Below are 19,063 nucleotides of genomic sequence, written 5' to 3' on the forward strand. Positions count from 1 at the left end.
GACAAAACCCATTTCCTAAATAAAAACACTCTATACATCCATCTGCCAATTTTCTTTTTACTCATTCATTTATTGAGTACCCACTGGATGTCAGGCAGAGTGGTAAAGATGGATAATATACATAATGTCTTACTAAAATCTATAAATGCCAATGGAGGATAAAGTAAAGTACTATATAAGGGGAAATCCATATCTTATCCTCTTGTAATCATTTTTAAGACCCATGACCTTACAAATCACTACCTAAATGGTGGCTGGTGACTTCCAATTGCTAGCCCAGTGACAAACTTCATTCTATTTAACTTCTACTTAACCCTGAAGACCATTTCTTTTTTTCTCTTTTTGTCTCTCAGTTCCTATGAGTAAGCATTGTTCTGCCCTCTGTTCCCTCCCACCTTTCTCTGAATTCTTGCTCTTGAGGAACTCAGTCACTTCCAAAGATTTAACATCCCTTTCAAGCAGGTGAGTTTCAAATATATACCCCTGGTTATAGCTTCTCTTCAGAGTTACAGTCCACCAAGATATCATTCTGGAACCTGAGATTCTATATATTTGAAGCCAAACACATCATCACTGCATTCACCAGGGTCTTTTGCACTGCATACGACAGAAATCCAACTTAAAGTAGCTGAAATGGGGAAAAGAGGAATATATTTCCCTACGTAATTGTAAGAATCCTGAACTGGATCCAGGAACTCAGTATTGTTAGGAATTGAATCTCAACCTCTTCCCTCAGCTTCCTTCAGCTCCCCTCCCCTCCCCGCCCCTTCCTTTCCCTTCCCTTTCCCTCCTCCTCTCTCTCTTTTTCTCTCTCTTTCTCAGTTATGTGTGTGTATGTATTCACTTCCTTCTTTCTAAGCCAGGGTCTCCCTATTAGAATACAATCATATTATAGGTGTCATAAGTACCAGGCCTACTTTCATTGCCTTAGTAAACCTAGAGAAAGAAAGAACTTCTTTTTTCCTATAGTCCATCAATAATTCTACAATTGATTTCACTGGGCTAACTTGGGACAGTGACCATCCTATAACCAATCACATGACTGAAATGTGGAAATATGCTAATTATTGATCCAGGTCCTTGGAAGCTATCAATTGGCTTCAGTGACATGAACTGTAGTCTTTTATAGAAAAATTGAGAAAAAGGAGAAAGTATGCTGGATAGGCAAAAGCAACAGATGTCAACTAGTCTACTCCTCCCAAAACCAATTTTCTCCACTGACTCACTTTTTCTGTTGTAAAGAGTTAATATATGTAAAAATATTATGTAAACTAAACTGTGTTTCTTAAATGTTATTAATCTTACTATTATATTTTAATGATGTCACAAGATTAAATAATTCAGATTCCAACCCTCAGATCCCTCTTGGACTTCTTCTTTTTCTCCTCTGTCTCCTATCAACATTTAATCAGTTGTTAGATCTTCTTGATTCTGTAACCAAACTATTGCAAAGTCTTCTGCCTAAACCCCTTTCTACAAGACTCTACCTTCTCCAATCCAGATTATTATTTTTTTTTGAAGCATGTGTTGATCATATAACCCTCTGGTTCATACATCTTCCCTTGCTTTCCATTGCTTAAATACAAGTGGCCAGTATTATTAGTCAGTTCTCAAAGTCCAACTCTCCAGAAACTAGAATCTAATCTACCTTTTAGGATTTAATCCCCACCTCTTCCCTAAGATGTCTCATGCCTCTAGCTAAATGCAACTACCCACTGCCCCTGATTCCACCTCTGAAACTTTTTCTGACTATTGCCTACAACCAGGATTCTGTCCTTCCTCTCCTTTGTCATTGTCCTCACCACTTTTAGACCCAACTCCAAGACCTCTGTGGATATTCAGAAAGGAATTGTTATGTAGACGTTAAAATTTTTTTTTACTGTTCATTTATTTTTGAGAGACAGAGGGACAGAGCATGAGCTGGGAAGGGGCAGAAAAAGAGGAAGACACAGAATCCAAAGCAGGCTCCAGGCCCTATGCTGTCAGCACAGAGTCTGATGCAGGGCTCAATCTTGTGGATCACGAGATCATGACCTGAGCCGAAGTTGGTCACTTAATCAACTGAGCCATCCAGGTGCCCCTATGTAGTAATTTAAAATTATTTTTAATAGACAGAAGGCCTAGATTAGATGGGTAGTTTCTGATCATCTTGGATGATAGATTTCTGTCTTATAAGTTTCTGTTATATATAAGAATACTTATCTACAAAAGGCTTTGGTAAAGAAGAAATAACCCAGTATGCTGGTGCATGAAGCACGAACAAGATGTGGAGGTAAACATTACTGGTAACTAGAATGTACTGATAAGGCTGCCCTTCCTGTAGAAAAAGGCCAATACTGTGTGTATATGCTATTCCTCAACCAACTAGGAGGCATTCTGCTTCAAGAAAAGATGGCTAATGGATGTGTACCTACTTTGAATGTGTATTCAATTGGCCTTCTTGTGTCAGAGAGACTTCATTCTTCCTAAGGCTGAATGCTTCAGAGAAACAGAGGCAGCTCTATGCCTATTTTCCCCAGCCGCTGGAAAGTTCTAGCACTTTGTGTCTTTCAGTCTTATGTTTATCATATTATACTTTGCAAAGAGGCCATCGTGTACTTTCTTACCTCCTCTGCAAACTGAGGTAAAGGACACAATTCTCTTGGTGTCTTAAACATAATAAGTACACAGTTAACACTTCCGGAAATGATACCAGTGGAAAGTCTAGAACTTATGCCAAGGAATCTCAGGGGTAAAAAAAAAAAAAAAAAAAAGAAAAAAAAAGTGCTTTATAAACATTCTACTCTTTCTTTTACTTTGTTTTTTTTTTAAAGTTTATTTTTGACAGAGAGAGAGAGAGAGTACGAGTGTGAGCTAGGGAGGGGCAGAGAGAGAGGGAGACACAGAATCTGAAGCAGCTCCATGCTCCGAGCTGTCAGCACAGAGCCCTGTGCAGGGTTCGAACCCAAGAGCCGTGAGATCATGACCTGGGCCAAAATCGGAAGCTTAACTGACTGAGCCACCCAGGCACCCCAACATTCTACTCTTTCATAGGTTTTCCTCATATTAATAAAATCTCCAGATATAATCAGAGGTTATTTTATTTATTTGTTCATTTTTACCAAAAGAAGAAATTTCTCCCTATTGGCAGCTCAAATAGCCTGGCAGAAAATAACAACAACACAATTAGTATTGCCACCTTGTATAGCAATAGCAACAATGCCAAAATTGCCTCTGAATTTCAAAAGAGCTTTGGGATGCTAAAAACTTAACATTCAGCTATCCATTCAATGTATGTTTACTGAGCACACACTAAGGCATGACATTGTGCTAGAAATACTGAAAAGACAGGTTTATTGACCTCATAAAACTCAGAATCTAGTGGAGGAGACAGACAATTAAACAAGAAATTACCTGCCGAATACCCTTTTAGCACTGAGCATGTAAGAGGAGTTAAACTCAATTAACAAATCGCCTGCCTCTTTATTTGCAGTATGTCAAGGTTGATCCTTGTGGCTCTGTTTCAAATCCAACAAAGGAACCTCAGCATTCTTTTTTTTTTTTAATGTTTATTTATTTTGAGAGAGAGAGAGAGAAAGCACAAGCAGAGGAGGGACAGAGAGAGAGGGAGACACAGAATTCGAAGCAGACTTCAGGCTCTGAGCTGTCATCACAGAGCTGGACGTGAGGCTCAAACTCACGAACCTGGAGGTCTGAGTCAAGTCAAGACACTCAACTGACTGAGACACCCAGGTGCCCAGGAACCTCAGCATTCTTAAAAGTTTTTCACACTTTTAGGTTAGGCAAAAGGGTAGAGTTGGGCATCCTGCACGTCAAGGGGGCCTTTAGTAGCACCTTGCTGCTCCCTAGAGAAATCCTGGCTGATGGTGCCCTTCACCTGGAAGGAACTGGTTATTGTGGGCTGCAGACATCTTGGGAAAGGGGACATTGTGCATCATTGTGCTCACATGCAAGTTGGTTCAGAAAAGTTTAAAAACTACTCAGATATTTGGGGAGACCCTCCAAAAGTAGCTTTGGATTTTCAGGCTTTTATACTCATATGGTTCATAAATAATTTTGAATTGTAGGGTCTATTTCAGTACGGACCCAAATTTCTGAGAAAACCTCAGGAATTGTATGTATGGGTAGCTCCTCGAAGGCCTGGAACACACGCAGGAACTCACTCCAAATTTCAGTTTTAACCTGTGTTTTACATTCAGTTTTACTGATTTAAGGAAGTGCTTCCAAAAGTGTCTATGGGTCTACGGACCCCTAGTTCCAAGGAGTGGTAACTGGTGAGGTGCAGAACATAATTTTGAGAAACGTTATCTTAACAGATATTGGTGTGTTTGGTGAATAGTTTTTTGTTTGGTGAATAGTTTTTGAAATAAGGACCTGATTTTGAGCTCTAAGGGCTGTATCTGCGACAAATGACTGGTTGCCAAGGATACCACCATGTGCAAATTACAGAAAACAAAATGGGCAGGTGGATTCTTGGAGACAGGAGAATTGATCTGAACACAAGAGGCAGGTAGAGATAAATATTCTGATTGGAAAAGAAGTCACAGAGTTTATATGACTGACAAAAACACACCCTTGTCATTTTAAGGGCCTCTGTCCTTTCTCTTCTTCTGCCAATGGAGACATCATTAGATGTCAGATAGATACCTGGTGGAGGTCATTTGAAACCTGAGGCTAGCTAATGCAACTATGTCTCATCTCCCAGGTCTGCCAATCATCTACCTCCCCCTGACTTTCAGCCACATTCCTCTTGGCAGTTCCTCCTTCCCTAACTGATTACAATTGAGCTCTTCCCTGGGTGCCTTTTCCAAATGCTCTCTAAAACCATCAATCTGCAATCAGCTACATGTTCTACACTCTAAACTTCTTCTTCAGTTGCTCCTCTTCCTCTTACCCAGCTTGTCTATAGGCATGCTGTATATTGTCTGAGACTCTATAGTGAAGCCTATAATTCTTCTACAACCCAAGGAGCACAGGCTGATAGACATATCAATTTCCTATTGCTGCTGTAACAAACTACCACAGACTTAGTGGCTTAAAACAACACAAGTTTATGATCTGATATTTCTGGAGTTCAGAAGTCCAAAGTGAGCCTTATGTAAAATCAAGGGGTTGACAAGGCTGGTTCCATCTGGAGATTCCAGGGGGGAATCTGTTCTTTTTCCAGTTTCTAGAGGCTGCTCATATTCCTTGGTTCATGGCCACATCCCTGAAAACTCTGCTTCTTCATCACATATCCTCTCTGACTTAGACCCAGCTGCCTCCCTCTTATAAGGACCCTGTGACTACATTGGGCCTACCCCAAAAATACAGAATAATCTCTTATATCAATTATCCCCTTAACTTAATCCTATCTGTAAGGTCTCTTTTGTCATGTAAGGTAACATAACCACAGGTTCCAAGAATCTGGACATGGATATCTTTAGGGAATCATTATTCAGCCTGCCACAGTTGGGGAGGGAATAGAAGTCTGCATTTATCCTATTCTTTGTTGATATTTCCAGATGATTATGCTAAAGCAGGTATCAGCAAACTTTTTCCATAAATAACCAAATAATAAATTTACCAAATAGTAAATTTTAGGCTTTGTGGGTCAAGCAAAATTGAGGATTAAAAAAAAATTTTTTTTTTAATGTTTATTTATTTCCGAAGGAGAGAGAGACAGAGCGTGAGTGGAGGAGGGGCAGAGAAAGAGGGACAGCATGAGCAGGGAAGGGGCAGAGAGAGAGACACACAGAATCTGAAGCAGGCTCCAGGCTCTGAGCTGTCAGCACAGAACCCGACGCGGGGCTCGAACTCACAGACTGCGAGATCATGACCTGAGCCGAAGTCTGACACTCAACCGGCTGAGCCACCCAGGTGCCCCAAGCAAAATTGAGGATATTATGTAGGTGCATGCATAACCATTTAAAATCTAATTACTTTAGGGGTGCCTGGGTGGCTCAGTCGGTTGGGTGTCTGACTTTAGCTCAGGTCATGATCTCACAGTCTGAGTTCCAGCCCTGCGTCGGGCTCTGTGCTGACAGCTCGGAGCCTGGACCCTGCTTCAGATTCTGTGTCTCCCTCTCTCTCTGCCCCTCCCCTGCTCATGCTCTGTCTCTCTTTGTCTCAAAAATAAATCAAAACATTAAACAAAAATAAAAATAAATAAATTTAAAAAATAAATGAAATAAAATAAAATTATTTTAAGATATAAAAACTATTCTTAGCTTGTAAGTGGTACAAAAACAGGTAGTATGCTGAATTTGGGCCAGAAGCTGCAGTTTGTAGAATTCTGCTTTACAATCTCTTACAAAGCACTTCCTTAGAAGCTCATGTGATTCAGCTAAATCACTTCTACTTTATTTTGCCTCTGTCACTTACAGATACCCTTCAATACACACTAATAAATTGGCTGCCTGGAGACATATTCAAAAAGGTAGGAATAGCCCCTTGAGTCCTGGATACTCAAAAGTCTAATTCTGCAAAATAACAGTAATATCATAAGGAGAAAATGTCTTTTTGTTTATGTATCTCTCCTTTCTATCAGAAGTTCTTGGTTCAGAAATGCATTCTTTCCATTCAAGGAATTCACTAGGGAATATCCAGATAGTACACTGAGTAATAACAATATTTCCATTCCAAAGACATATATGAGACTTGGTGTTGTAACACAGTCTAAGGCATCAAGTACTCTCCATGAAAAGACTGGAGACTATGGATAAAAACACAAATTTTCGGGAGTAGAAGGGATGGATTTTAGTTCATCTCCTGGTCTTTTTGACTATGTGGAGTTGATTGCACAATTCTGAGCAGACTCCCAAATATGGGGCTTGGCCTTGGGCCCAGAGAAATCTTTCCTCTTAGAGCCTCAGAAGTTCCTGTGTTCTTCAGATGGGAGCTGGAAGGGCTTCCATTAATTAAGATCGATGAATTTCATCGATACCACTTTTAGGCCCTGATCTCTGTCCACTGATGAAAGAAAGAAACCAAGAAAGAGCAGAGAGCTAGGAAAAGAGGCTTTCTTACAGCAGTTCCCTCTCTCAGGGACCAAATGATGTTTTTTCCTATAGAAAGGAGATTTTTAAATGCAACTGAAGGTCAAGTGCCTCAGATCAAGTGAGGCCAAGATGATCTTGAAAGTAGGAATAATAAAGGATAGATGAGGTGACTATTTGGGAGACACAAGAGACACACTCCCAGTGGTTAAGCCTGATTTAAAAGTTTCCCTTTATTTGTTTCAAGCCCAGGGAACTGGAAAACTAGTTATCAATGAGGTTAAGAATAGCTGTTGCAATTTCAAGAAGGTATGGCCATTCCTTATAAACCTGTAAGAATTTTGTAAGACTCTCAGTGCTGGATTAAACTTGCAAAGTGCCTGGAAAGCCCCACCACCTGGTCACAGCTGAGTTAATGTAAAGAAGACGGGAGAGATCTGACAGTTGAAAGAGACAAGAAAATGGTTAACAGAAGAGGAAAGAGTAAATGAAAGGAGATAAGGCAGAACTTCATAAACTTAAGAAAATCATCTTCACTGCAAACAGTTAAGGCTTTGAAACTCTGTAGAACAGCACATTGCAGTTAGCCCTGTTTCCCATTCTCTGAGGTTTTGTGTTATTTCATTAACTCAAAACTGATGAGAAGCTACTGTGTTACAGGTCCTGCATGCACACTGAGAATACAGAGGTGAGTAAGGTATCATACAGCTACCAGGGGCTTAAAAGCTAGGGCACAAAGGCAGATGCACAAAAATCACATAGAGTGTGAGTGTGAAAGGAACAGTGGGGACACATAGGAATATTTGACTCTATCTGGAAAATATAAGGAAGATATTCTTATCCCAGGGTGAAAGAGCAATTCATATATTTAAAACGTAAAGAAAAATTCATGAATCTCCAAATCTACAATTAATGATAAAGTGAGGTCATTATGCAGATTTTCAAGTAGACCTGAGGAGACTCTTAACCCTGAAGCCTGATACTTAGTGGTTCTACGTTTGTTAAATATTAAATCCAATATTTAGGGCAAAGAAATAAAGTATCCTGACCTATACAGACTGATTTGGGCTGGTAGGCAATTAGCAGATTGACACCTCTTTCTGCCCACAATTTTTTTTTATTACAATTTTTAAGAGGGGTCCATTTTTCAATTTGTGCTATCTCAATACAGGCTGAGGCGATGAGGAAAGACATAATAAATGAGGCTAATTTTGTTCTGCCCAAAGCTGATTAGAAGAGTAAGCTTAGCTGCCTTTATCAGAACAGCCACTCTGATAAGAAAGATGCTGAAACTGTTGTGAAAAGCTACAGCGATAGGCAGGAAGCACTGCCATTTTGCTTCAACACAGTGAATGCTAGCAATGTATACATGTAAATAAAATATCAGAATGAAAGGGAAGAAGTACCATGAGAAACATAAATAGATGTGAAAAAAATTCGCATAACAAGAGGAGAGGCAGGAATAAGTTAACTTTGAATCTGACATGAATTATTGCAAAGGGAGATGGATGGATATCCTCAATGAATATAAAGTAACTCCAATTAAAACATAAGAATTTAAAGATATCCTTTCATGGGGCACTGGGTGGCTCAGTTGGTTAAGCCTCTGACTCTTGATTTAAGCTCAGGTCATGATCTCACAGTTCCGGTTCAAGAGATCAAGTCCCCCATCGTCCCTCAGCCTGCTTGGTTCTTTCTCTCTCCCTCTCTCTCTCTGCTCTTCCCCAGCTTGTGCTCTCTCTGTCTCTCTCTCTCTCAAAATAAATATATAAACCTAAAAAAAAAAAAAAAGATATCCTTTCATGATAAAAACTCTCAATAAATACTTTAAAAAAGCCTTATATGACAAGTCCAAAGCTAATATCATACTCAACAGTGAAAAGTTAAAAACTTTTCTTCTAATGGGGCACCTGGGTGGCTCAGTCAGTTAAGCGGCTGACTCTTGATTTCAGCTCAGCTTATGATCTCACTGTTTGTGAGTTTGAGCCCCAAGTAGGGTTCCCCAATGACAGCACAGAGCCTGCTTGGGAATCTCTCTCTCCCTCTCTCTCTGCCCCTCCCCTGTGCTCTCTCTCTCTCTCTGTCTCAAAATAAACAAATAAACTTAAAAATAAACTTTTCCTCTAAGATCAGGAATAAGATAAGGGTGCCCACTTCCAGCTCTCCTATTCAACAAAGTACTAGAAGTCCTAGCCAGAGAAATTAGGAAATAAAAAGGAAAAAAAAAAAGACATCCAAATAAGAACAGAAGAGGTATAATTGTTTCTGTTTGCAGGTCACATATTGAAAACCTAGAAGACTTCACCAAAAAACTCTTAGAACTAATAAACAAATTCAGTAAAGTTGCAAGATATAATATCAAAGTACAAAAATCCCAGCTGTGTTTCTCTACACTAACAATGAACCATCTGAAAAAGAAATAAAGGAAATAATGCCATTTACAATAGCATCAAACACATTAAAAACTTCGGAATAAATTTAACTAAGTAGTGAGATATTTGTACCTGGAAAACTATAAGAGTTTAATGAAAGAGATTAAAGAAGACACAAATAAATGGAATGATATCCCATGTTCGTGGATTGGAAAAATTAATATTATTAAAATGTCTATACTACCCAAAGCCATGTATAGATTCAATGCATCCAATCAAAATTCCAGAGGCACTTTTTACAGAAATAGAAAAAAAAATCCTAAAATTCATATGGAACCACCAAAGACCCCAAATAGCTAAATCAAGCTTGAGCAAGAAATGCAAGCAGGAAGTGTCACACTTCCTGGTTTCGAATCATATTACAAATCTAGATAGTATGATACAGGCACAAAAACAGACACATAGACCAATGGAACAGAATCAAGAGTCTAAAAAAAGCCCACACATAGGTAGCTAAGTAATATTTGTCAAGGGAGCCAAGAATACTCAATAGGAAAAAGATAGCTTCTTCAATAAATTATGCTGGGAAAATTGGATATTTACATGCAAAAGAATGAAATTGGGCCCTATTATATACCACTCACAAAAATTAACTCAAAATGGATTAAAGACTTAAGTGTGTTTTTTAATTATTATATTTATTTTTTTTATTTTGAGAGAGAGCGCGAGCTTACATAAGGGGGGGAAGGGCAGAGGGAGAGAGAGAATCTTAAGCAGACTCCATGATCAGCTCAGAACCTGATGTGGGGCTCAATCTCATGACCATGAGAAAATCACTTTTTTTTTTTTTTTTAAGAGAGAGAGTGTGTGTGAAAACCAGAGAGAGGGGCAGAAAGAGAAAGGAACAAAGAGAATCCTAAGAAGGCTCCACACTCAGTGCGGAGACTGACATGGGGCTTGATCCCATGACCCTGGAATCACAACCTGGGCCAAAATCAAGAGTCAGACACTCAACTGACTGAGCCACCCAGGCATCCCTAACGACTTAAATATAATACCTGTAATGGTAAAACTCCTAGAATGGCACACTACACAAGCCAGGCCAAGTAGTCCTTCCCTGTGATTTTAATCTTGAACCTTGAAGCAAGATGTTTCTGTCCTCTTGTGTCCTTGTATTGGGATGATGTTAAATCCAAAAGCGCCTGGAGTGTACTCCCTGCCATTAGTGAAGGTTCAGCTGAGGGGGCTGAGATGTGCCATGAGTTGATAGTGACTACCTGTGCCTCACAGTGTAGGAAGAGACTCTTAAAGGAAGTTGGTGGGAGTTTCCTAGGGTGACTATGCTTCCTAATATGTCAGATGTTTAACTGTCAGCTGGTGTTTCTCTGAGGAAACATGGAAGACCAGGGAAGCTGCATCAGAAGCATCCTTGCCATGCTGTCTCCTGAGCTTAGTAAACTGTGAAACTGCCTACACACACACACACACACACACACACACACACACCCCACTTGTGGCTGTATGGACGCTTGGTCAGTAGCAATTAATCCAATACACTACGTTGGTCTACATATGTCACAGTTTCTTCTGAAGGAGAAGAAAATGAGACCAGCAACAGAGAGAAACAGAGGTGAGAGCTGAGAAAGAACAAACTTTTGTTTCAGCAGCTGGACCCCATCATCCATGAAGCCGGATCCAACCTCACCTTTCCCAGTTGTATGAACCAATAAATGCTCTTAAGTTGGGTATCATTCTATTGCAAATGAATGTGGCCTCCTGCAGAAACTGGAACCAGGAGTGGCAGACCTAAATGTAGAACTGCTTGGGTCAAGATAAGGAATGTAAGGTCTCCCTATCTTTGACTGAAAGCTGGAATCCTGGGTATATGAAAGTGAAGCAGTGGGTTAAACTGTTATCTAGTATTTTGTGCCTTAGGCAAAGCCCCCACCGCCCTCAAAATGGGAACTTGTATGGACTTGCCAGAAAGGCATCAGGATATTGGACTAAGAAAACCAGATGACCCAGAACCTTCCCAAACACCTTTACCACTGCCCCCTTAGCCCCTGCCTAATGAGGGTCATATCTTTCCCTGTTATCAGCTTTGGATGAATCCTGGGGATGAAGACACCTCAATGTTTCACTTTTCTAAAAGACAGACGGAGATGGATGAGGTTAACCTAAAGCCCAGGCAATTATTGCCTAGGTACTGAAAGCACAAGGGTGGGAACCCAGACTCAAAGACATTGATTTAACAAGATTTTTGGCAGTTGTTACTAGCCAATGAGGCAACCCAAAATGGTATAATCAGACCAGCCACCAAGGTTTCAAGCTAACTATATTGTCCCCTGGGCAAACAGAGCTTTGTGATCATTCACTTCTTAAGACAGCCCACCAAGTCCCTATCATAGACAGTGGGTTGCTAAAGCAATAGAGACCCCAGCAGAGGAAGTCTCAGGACCATTCTTTCAGACGTACTGATGACACGAATGGTTGCCAATGGAGATACTCTCAGTAGGAAGGGTCAGGAGCGCTGGGACAGACTAAGGAACACACTGCATGTCAAGAGAAGGGAGCCAACAGATCTATAACTCACAGTGCAGAGGTGCTTGGGAATCTCTCCCTCTCTCTCTCTCTCTCTCTCTCTCTCTCTCTGCCCCTCCCCTGCTTGTGCATATGCTTTCTCTCTCTCAAAATAAATAAATAAACTTTAAAAAATGTTAAAAAAAAAGTCCCTAGTTAGTCACACACAAAGGCCATTTCTTTATTCTCCAGTTTCTCCATTCCTCCTAATTCCCCAATTATTAAAAGAGCCTGGCAAAAGACCATAGCCACCTATGAAATGACTGCCATTTAAGGTAAATATAACCACAGAGATGGACATGAAACAAAAAAGATTTTATGTAATATTTATTTTTTTTTAATCTCATCCTAATTTTGGCTTTATTCCTCATCTCCCATTCCCATTCTTTTCTTGGAAATTCAAACTTGTTTTTTTTAACAAAATGTTTAAAATCATGAGTATCTAGATTTATAACAAAATTTCTTTCCTCCAAAGGGGCGGGAGGCAGGGGGAGACACATCGTTTATTCGTATGCAGCATCTTCAAATATGCATGTTAATATATATTTTATAAACTATTTAAAATAAAACCCTTCATCCTTTGAGGTTATTGATATTTTCTAGTTCACTGACACATCTCCCATAATACATTAATTCTATCCATCTTCATGAATGAGGTGGGAACTATACTAAAAAATAGGATTTTAATCCCTGAGGTGCCAGTTAAAATGGACAAGGTTGCCATTGCAACACAAGATTTTTAAAAATCAGCCTTAAATAATAAGCATAAATCATGCTATCTGGATGAGAATCACCTCCATAGCATGGGGTCATTTAGAAAATTGCATTTACTGGGTTAAGTTCACCCTGCTATTCCTAGCCTTCGTGCCATGAAAATCTTCCTTTTGTAAAGGAATAACACAAAGCAATGAAGTCTGCAGAAACTTCTGAGATCCTCAGAAATCAAGAGAAACCACAGTCCCGTTTCTCTAATCTCCACCCACATTGTTGGAGAGGGTTTTCAGCACCGTTCCAAGACCTGGAAAGGTTGATGAACTGACTTGGGTTTTCTACTTCTCCATGAATTTAATCGAAAAGGAAAGATGAGTCCTCCTGTCTGGGAAATGGGCGTGTCCTGCTTATCTCTGCCCCCAGGGCTTAAGCAGAACTGCATTCAGCCCTGTGCCCACCCTGCCGGCGGACCCTGGCCCTCCCCGGCGGCTTCCTGAGACGCGGGCATCCGTTCCCGCCCCTAGTAGTAGCGGTTCAGGCTCCTGGTCCCGGGCACCTCGGGCTGGCCGTTCATCCAGATCTCCCTGATGATGCGTTCCCGCTCCTCCAGTCGCTGGGCGCGCTCCAGCTCCTCGGCCGAGGTGAACACGTTCTTGTTCAAAGTCCTCTCGAAGCGGCGGTGTCTCCTGACGGAGATGTCAGACGCTGTGTCCGAGCTGCCGTCGTCGCTGTCGCTGCTGTCGCTGCTGCTGTCTCGGTCCTGCAGGAACTTCTTCCGGGGACGCTGCCGGCAGTCTGTGTGGCAAGAGATCCTCATCACCAAGGCGGCCAGAGTGAGCACCAGCCCGATGCACACGCCGGAGACAAAGTACAGAGCTGCGCGCTCGGGGTTTTCTGCGGCAGGAAACAGAGGCATTAGTGATGACTCCAGATGCGCAGAGGAAACAGAGCTCCCGCCCACCTTGCACACGTCTCAGCACACCTCAAAGTTCCGATGGTTACACATATTGCCTTCCTATGTGACAAACTGCATACTGTATTCAGAACATAATTATCAACAAGTACTGAATCTGGGTATAGGGTGTATGGGATTCTTTTCCTATATCCTTGCAACTTTAAATTTGAAATAATTTTGAAAAAAAGATGAAAGAAAAGTATTATTTAGCACCTATTGTAAGCACAAGTGTACTTAGATGTCATTTGCTTAAGAGATGTATGTGTCTAAGGGCACCTGGGTGGCTCAGTCGGTTAAGCCCATCTGGCTCTTGATTTTCAGCTCAGGTCATGGTCTTACAGTCCTGATATCCAGCAGGCTCTGTGCTAGGCATGGAGCCTGCTTAAGATTCTCTCTCTCTCTCTCTCTCTCTCTCTCTCTGTCCCTCTGACCCTCTCCCCCACTCGTGTGCATGCTCAATTTCTCTGTTTCTTCTCTCTCTCTCTCATAGATGTATTGTGCTTAAAGCCCATTTTTGCCTATATGGGAAAATTCTTGGCTTCTGAATATGCTCCTGCAACCCCTGAATAACCTTTTAATCACAGCTATAAGCAGCAGCAGTTGCTCCTGCTTCTTCCTCTTCTTCTTCTTGACAACAAATTTATAAATAAAACCAAGGATAGCTGCCTCCCTTATTCTAACTATACCATTACAGGTCTAGTCAACAAATGTAGTTAGCTTCCAAGATGCTCCCCACACCCCCCCCCCCACCTCTTAGTATTCAGACTCTTGCACAAGCCCTTCCCTTTGAGGGATGGACCTAATGGGCTGGACCCAGTCAAGGATTTCTAACAAATAGAATATGGCAAAAGTGATGGATGAGTCTAAGATTAGGTTATATAAGACTGACTTCCAATTTGCTTATGCTCTCTCTCTCTCTCTCTCTCTCTCTCTCTCTCTCTCTCTGGCTTTTCTCACTCACTTGTTCTGATGGAGTCAGCTGCGTGTTGTGAGCTGCTCTATAGAGCGGCCCACATGGCAAGGAACTAAGTGTAGCCTCTGGCTAACTGCCTGTAAGGAACTGAATCATGCCGACAGCCATGCGAGTGAACGTGGAAGTGAACCATGCCCTCCTGGTGCAGCCCTGGCCTTGCAGCTAAGCCAGTCTCAGATTCCTGACCCACAGAAATGACAAGATAATAAATGTGTATTGTTTTAAGTTTTAAGTTTTGAGGTATTTTGCTTTGCAGCAATAGATAGCTTATACAATCACAGATTGAAAGGCCAGAGTAGGTAGTTTATAATAACCTCATCAGGTAATTTGTGGGGGAGAAATTTGAACTTTTCCTTGGTGAGAAAAGAAAATAATCATTCTGTTGATGTGCAATATGCTTAGTGAGCCCAATGATGATCCCTGTATGATGTGCTCAACAGGATGAGAGACTTGGGGTGAATAACCTTCCCTTTCTAGGCAAGTATGAGAACATAGGGGCAGGCCTGGCCTTGAGTCACAGGGCATAATCAATGTGATATGACCCAAGATTGCCATCAACAAATTAGCTTTCCATAATCTGTATTCACTTGTAAGTATGAATCAAAATACACATTGTTTTGTAGATTTTTAAAGAATGTAAGTGGTATCATATATATATTTTTTAATTTAAGAATATTTTTTAGAGAACTTTCCAGATATGTCAACAGAATTCTTTCTGACTGCTGCACCGTGTTCTGTAGCATGGACATATCAAAGTTTATTTAACCATTTCCTTAATACTATCAATATAAGTGGTTTACAATTTTTTTACTATTTTGAGCAATGCTAGAGTCAACATGCTTGTGTTCTTGTACACATCTCTTTATACACATGCAGAATTATTTCTACGGGTTAGTTACCTAGAAATAGAATAACTGCATCTAAGGGCATAGGCATTTTGAAGTTTTATGCATCCTAAATTGTACCCCAAAAAAGGGCTCTATCAGTCTAAACACAGCATATTGAACACATGTGTTTATGATACCTCCTTCTCTCCAAAACTCCTGCCAAAAAGACAGTTATGTGAATAAAATAGATATAAATTAGAGGTATGAAGAGGAGTGAAGGAAACAGAGGACACTAATAGTAGATGCAAGAGTAGTCAACAACGTAAATGTGGTGAAAGGGAATTGACATCAATATCATAGCAGTGTAACATATCCCTACTTTTTGTGCCTCTTGTTTTTAACAGCTAATTAAGCATCCATCCACAAACAAAAGTGTCTCTGTGGGAGTCTTGTGATCCAACAACATAGCCCAAGAAACCCGGGAGGAGTCTCGCCCACCTGATCATCCCATAATAGACCACAGACAGACTTCAGTTTGGGCTGTGGAACTAGCAACCCCAACCCAATCCTTCCCAGCTGTGTTTGGGGAAAATTTTGAAAAGTGCTGACTTGGATGAAACAATTCCAGAACATCGCTTAAGGAAACAAACAAACAAACAAACAATAAAGGGGTTTGAAGGAAATTTTCCGGCATTGCCCCTCCCCTCCAAGTTGACAGCACAGAATTGAACTATCTGCTGGCACCACTCTGTGGGGGGGAGTGAGAGCTGTGTGTGAGTGCCTGGTTACCCCAGCTACACTGGATGCAGCAGGGAAAAACCCATTTCCCTCCAGGAACATCCAGAGTCTAAAGTGGGACCCCCATGACTGAGGGGAGGGAAGAAATCGGGAAAGAGACAGATAAGACTATCAAAGGGCATTAAAGAGACATGGTTCATGCTGACTGCACTCAGGATGTCTGGAGAAAGTCCACCCACAATCCACTGGGAGAACCTCAGCCAAGGATCTCTCCACCAGCTGACAGACACCCCTCATGCCCCAAGTGCTAAACCTACACTTTCCCTTGCTCTAAGGTGGCTCCTTACTCAGGCTCCAAGATTGGCAGCAAAAGAAAGCTGGGTAAACTAGAGTGCTATCAGAAAAATAGACTAGGATCTGTGGGCAAGAGAGAAACCACAAACTTGAGCTGTAGCACCACCTTCTGGAAAACAAAAGGGAGGTTTCTAGTAGCCAGCCAGGTGAGCTGTAAGAAGATCCAGAAAAGACATAAAAGCTTTAAAAATTTTGCCACAAGAGGGAGTAAGAAGTGTGGAACAGGTGTATAAATGCAAGTCCAGATAAAACAGGATCAATGAACAATATACTCCATCTGAAGGCAACTAGTGAAGATTTGAGGAAGTGTCTTTTACTTTAAAGACAAAGCAGCAACACAAAGCTATAAGGAACATGAAGAATCAAGAAACTTACCACCACCAAAAGATAATAATCCTTCAATAAAGATTTCAAAGACATGAAATCTTATGATCTAGCAGGTAAAGAATTCAAAATAACAACGAGCTATAAAGAAACACAGATGAAAATTCGATGAAATCAGGGAAAAAATACATGAAAAAAATGAAAAATTTAGCAATGAGATAGAAACCTTAAAAAAGAACCAGACAAAATTCTGGAGCTGAAGAATTCAATGATTGAAATGAAAAATGCAATAGAGAGAATCTGCAGCAGAGTAGATCAGATGGAAGACAAAAATAAGTGACCTAGAAGCCAGTTGTTTTCAAATAACCCAATCAAAGGCAAACAGAGGGAAAAAAAAAATGACAGAGTGAAGAAAGCCTATGTGACCTGACCATTCAGTCAGATGTACAAATATTAGCATAATCAGAGTTCCAGAAGGAGAAGAGAGGAAGAAGAGGCCAGAAAGATTATTTTTAAAATAATAGCTGAGGGCTGCCTGGGTGGCTCAGTCGGTTGGGTGTCCAATTCAAGTTTGGCTCACCTCATGATCCCAGGGTCATGGGATCAAGCCCCACATTAGGCTCCATGCCGAGCATGCAGTCTACTTGGTAGTTCCTCTCTCTTTCCCTCTCTCTCTCTCTCTGTCCCTCCCCCCCTGCTCATGTGTTCTCTCTCTCTCTCTGTATAAATTAAAAAAAAAAATAGCTGAGAACTTCCAAAAACCGAGAAGAGGCTTTGGCATCCAAGTTCATGAAGCTATTAGATCACCCTATTATCTTAAAGCAAAAACACCTCCAAGACACATTATAATGAAATTAAGAAAAAGAATCTTAAGCACATCTAGAGTAAAAAAGAGTGTAACTTATAAAGGAACACCCATTAGGCTATCAGTGGATTTCTCAGCAGAAACTCCACAGGCCAGGGGAGAGTAGAATGACATACCTAAAGTGTTGAAAGAAAAAATTGCCAGCCAAGAATACTCTATATGGCAAAGTTATCCTTCATATATGAAGGAGAAATAAAGACTTTCTTATAGAAACTAAAGCTGAGGCTATCCTACCTTACAAGAAATGCTGAAAGGAGTTCATCAAGTTGAAGTGAAAAAATGCTAATTAGTGACATGAGAACATTTGAAAGTATACCACACACCGGTAAAGGTAAATATGCAGTCTGATTTTAAAAACTCTAATTCTGTAACAGAATCACGTATTAGCCACTAAATGATAGTATAAGGTTAAAGGAAAATAGTATTAAAAATAACTATAACTATTACAATCTATTAATGGACACACAATGTAAAAAGAGGTAAATGGTGACATCAAAACTATAAAGAATAAAATGGTGGATCTTTTGTATGCAGTTGAGAAGCTTTCAATATTTTACTAGTGACCATGATGTTAGCTTTGGGTTTGTCATATATGGCCTTTATCATATTTAATTATGTTCCTTTTATACCCAATTTGTTGAGGATTTTATCATGGAAGAATGTTGTATTTTGCCAATGCATTTTCTACATCGATTGAAATGAACAGGGAAACAGAAGGAAGTGAAATCACTATCTTTAAGAGATGTCTGCATTCCCATGTTTGCAGCAGCATTATTCATAATAACCAAGACGTGGAAACAATCTAAGTGTCCATCAACAGATGAATGGATAAAGAAAATGTGTTGTGACCATAAGTACATTATTGCTAATTGAGATAAGTCAGACAAAGTAAGACAAATACTGTATGTTATCACTAATATATGGAATCTACAGAGGCCCTCCTCACAGAAACAGAGGGTATAGTGATGGAACAAGGGCTAGAGAATGAGAGAATCGTAGCTGTGTTGTTTAAGGCTATAAATTTGTAACCACTAGACGAATAAGTCCTGGGGATTTAATGCACAGCATAGTGAATTACAGGAAACAATACTGTATTACAGGCTTCAAAGTTGCTAAGAGAACTTAATTGTTCTCACCACAAAAAAAAAAAAAGAAAAAGATAATAATTAGGGGACGTGAGACACATGGTAGCTAATGTTATGATGGTAATCACACTGCGATATATGAATATGGCAAGTCAACACCTTGTCACCTTAAATCTATACAATGTTATGTCAATTATATCTAATAAGAATTAATTGCTTGATATAAATAAATACATGTTCAGTGAAGGGGGCTGAAACTTAATTCTGTCTGGTTGATATCCAGCAGAAACTGAGAGAACTGA

At 40.3% G+C, this 19,063-nt stretch overlaps 1 protein-coding gene across 1 annotated transcript in view; it reads right to left on the reverse strand.

The window, feature by feature from the left end:
- Positions 1 to 12,239: 12,239 nt before the first annotated feature.
- Positions 12,240 to 19,063, reverse strand: part of EVA1A (eva-1 homolog A, regulator of programmed cell death) — a 46,496-nt gene continuing 39,672 nt past the window's right edge. Inside the window, exon 4 of the mRNA XM_023251793.2 lies at positions 12,240 to 13,534. Coding sequence (XP_023107561.1) covers positions 13,161 to 13,534 — 374 coding nt within the window. The 3' untranslated portion in view covers positions 12,240 to 13,160. The remainder of the gene's footprint in view (positions 13,535 to 19,063) is intronic.

The sequence above is a fragment of the Felis catus genome, chromosome A3, assembly GCF_018350175.1.
Source record: "Felis catus isolate Fca126 chromosome A3, F.catus_Fca126_mat1.0, whole genome shotgun sequence".
NCBI classification, from domain to species: domain Eukaryota; kingdom Metazoa; phylum Chordata; class Mammalia; order Carnivora; family Felidae; genus Felis; species Felis catus.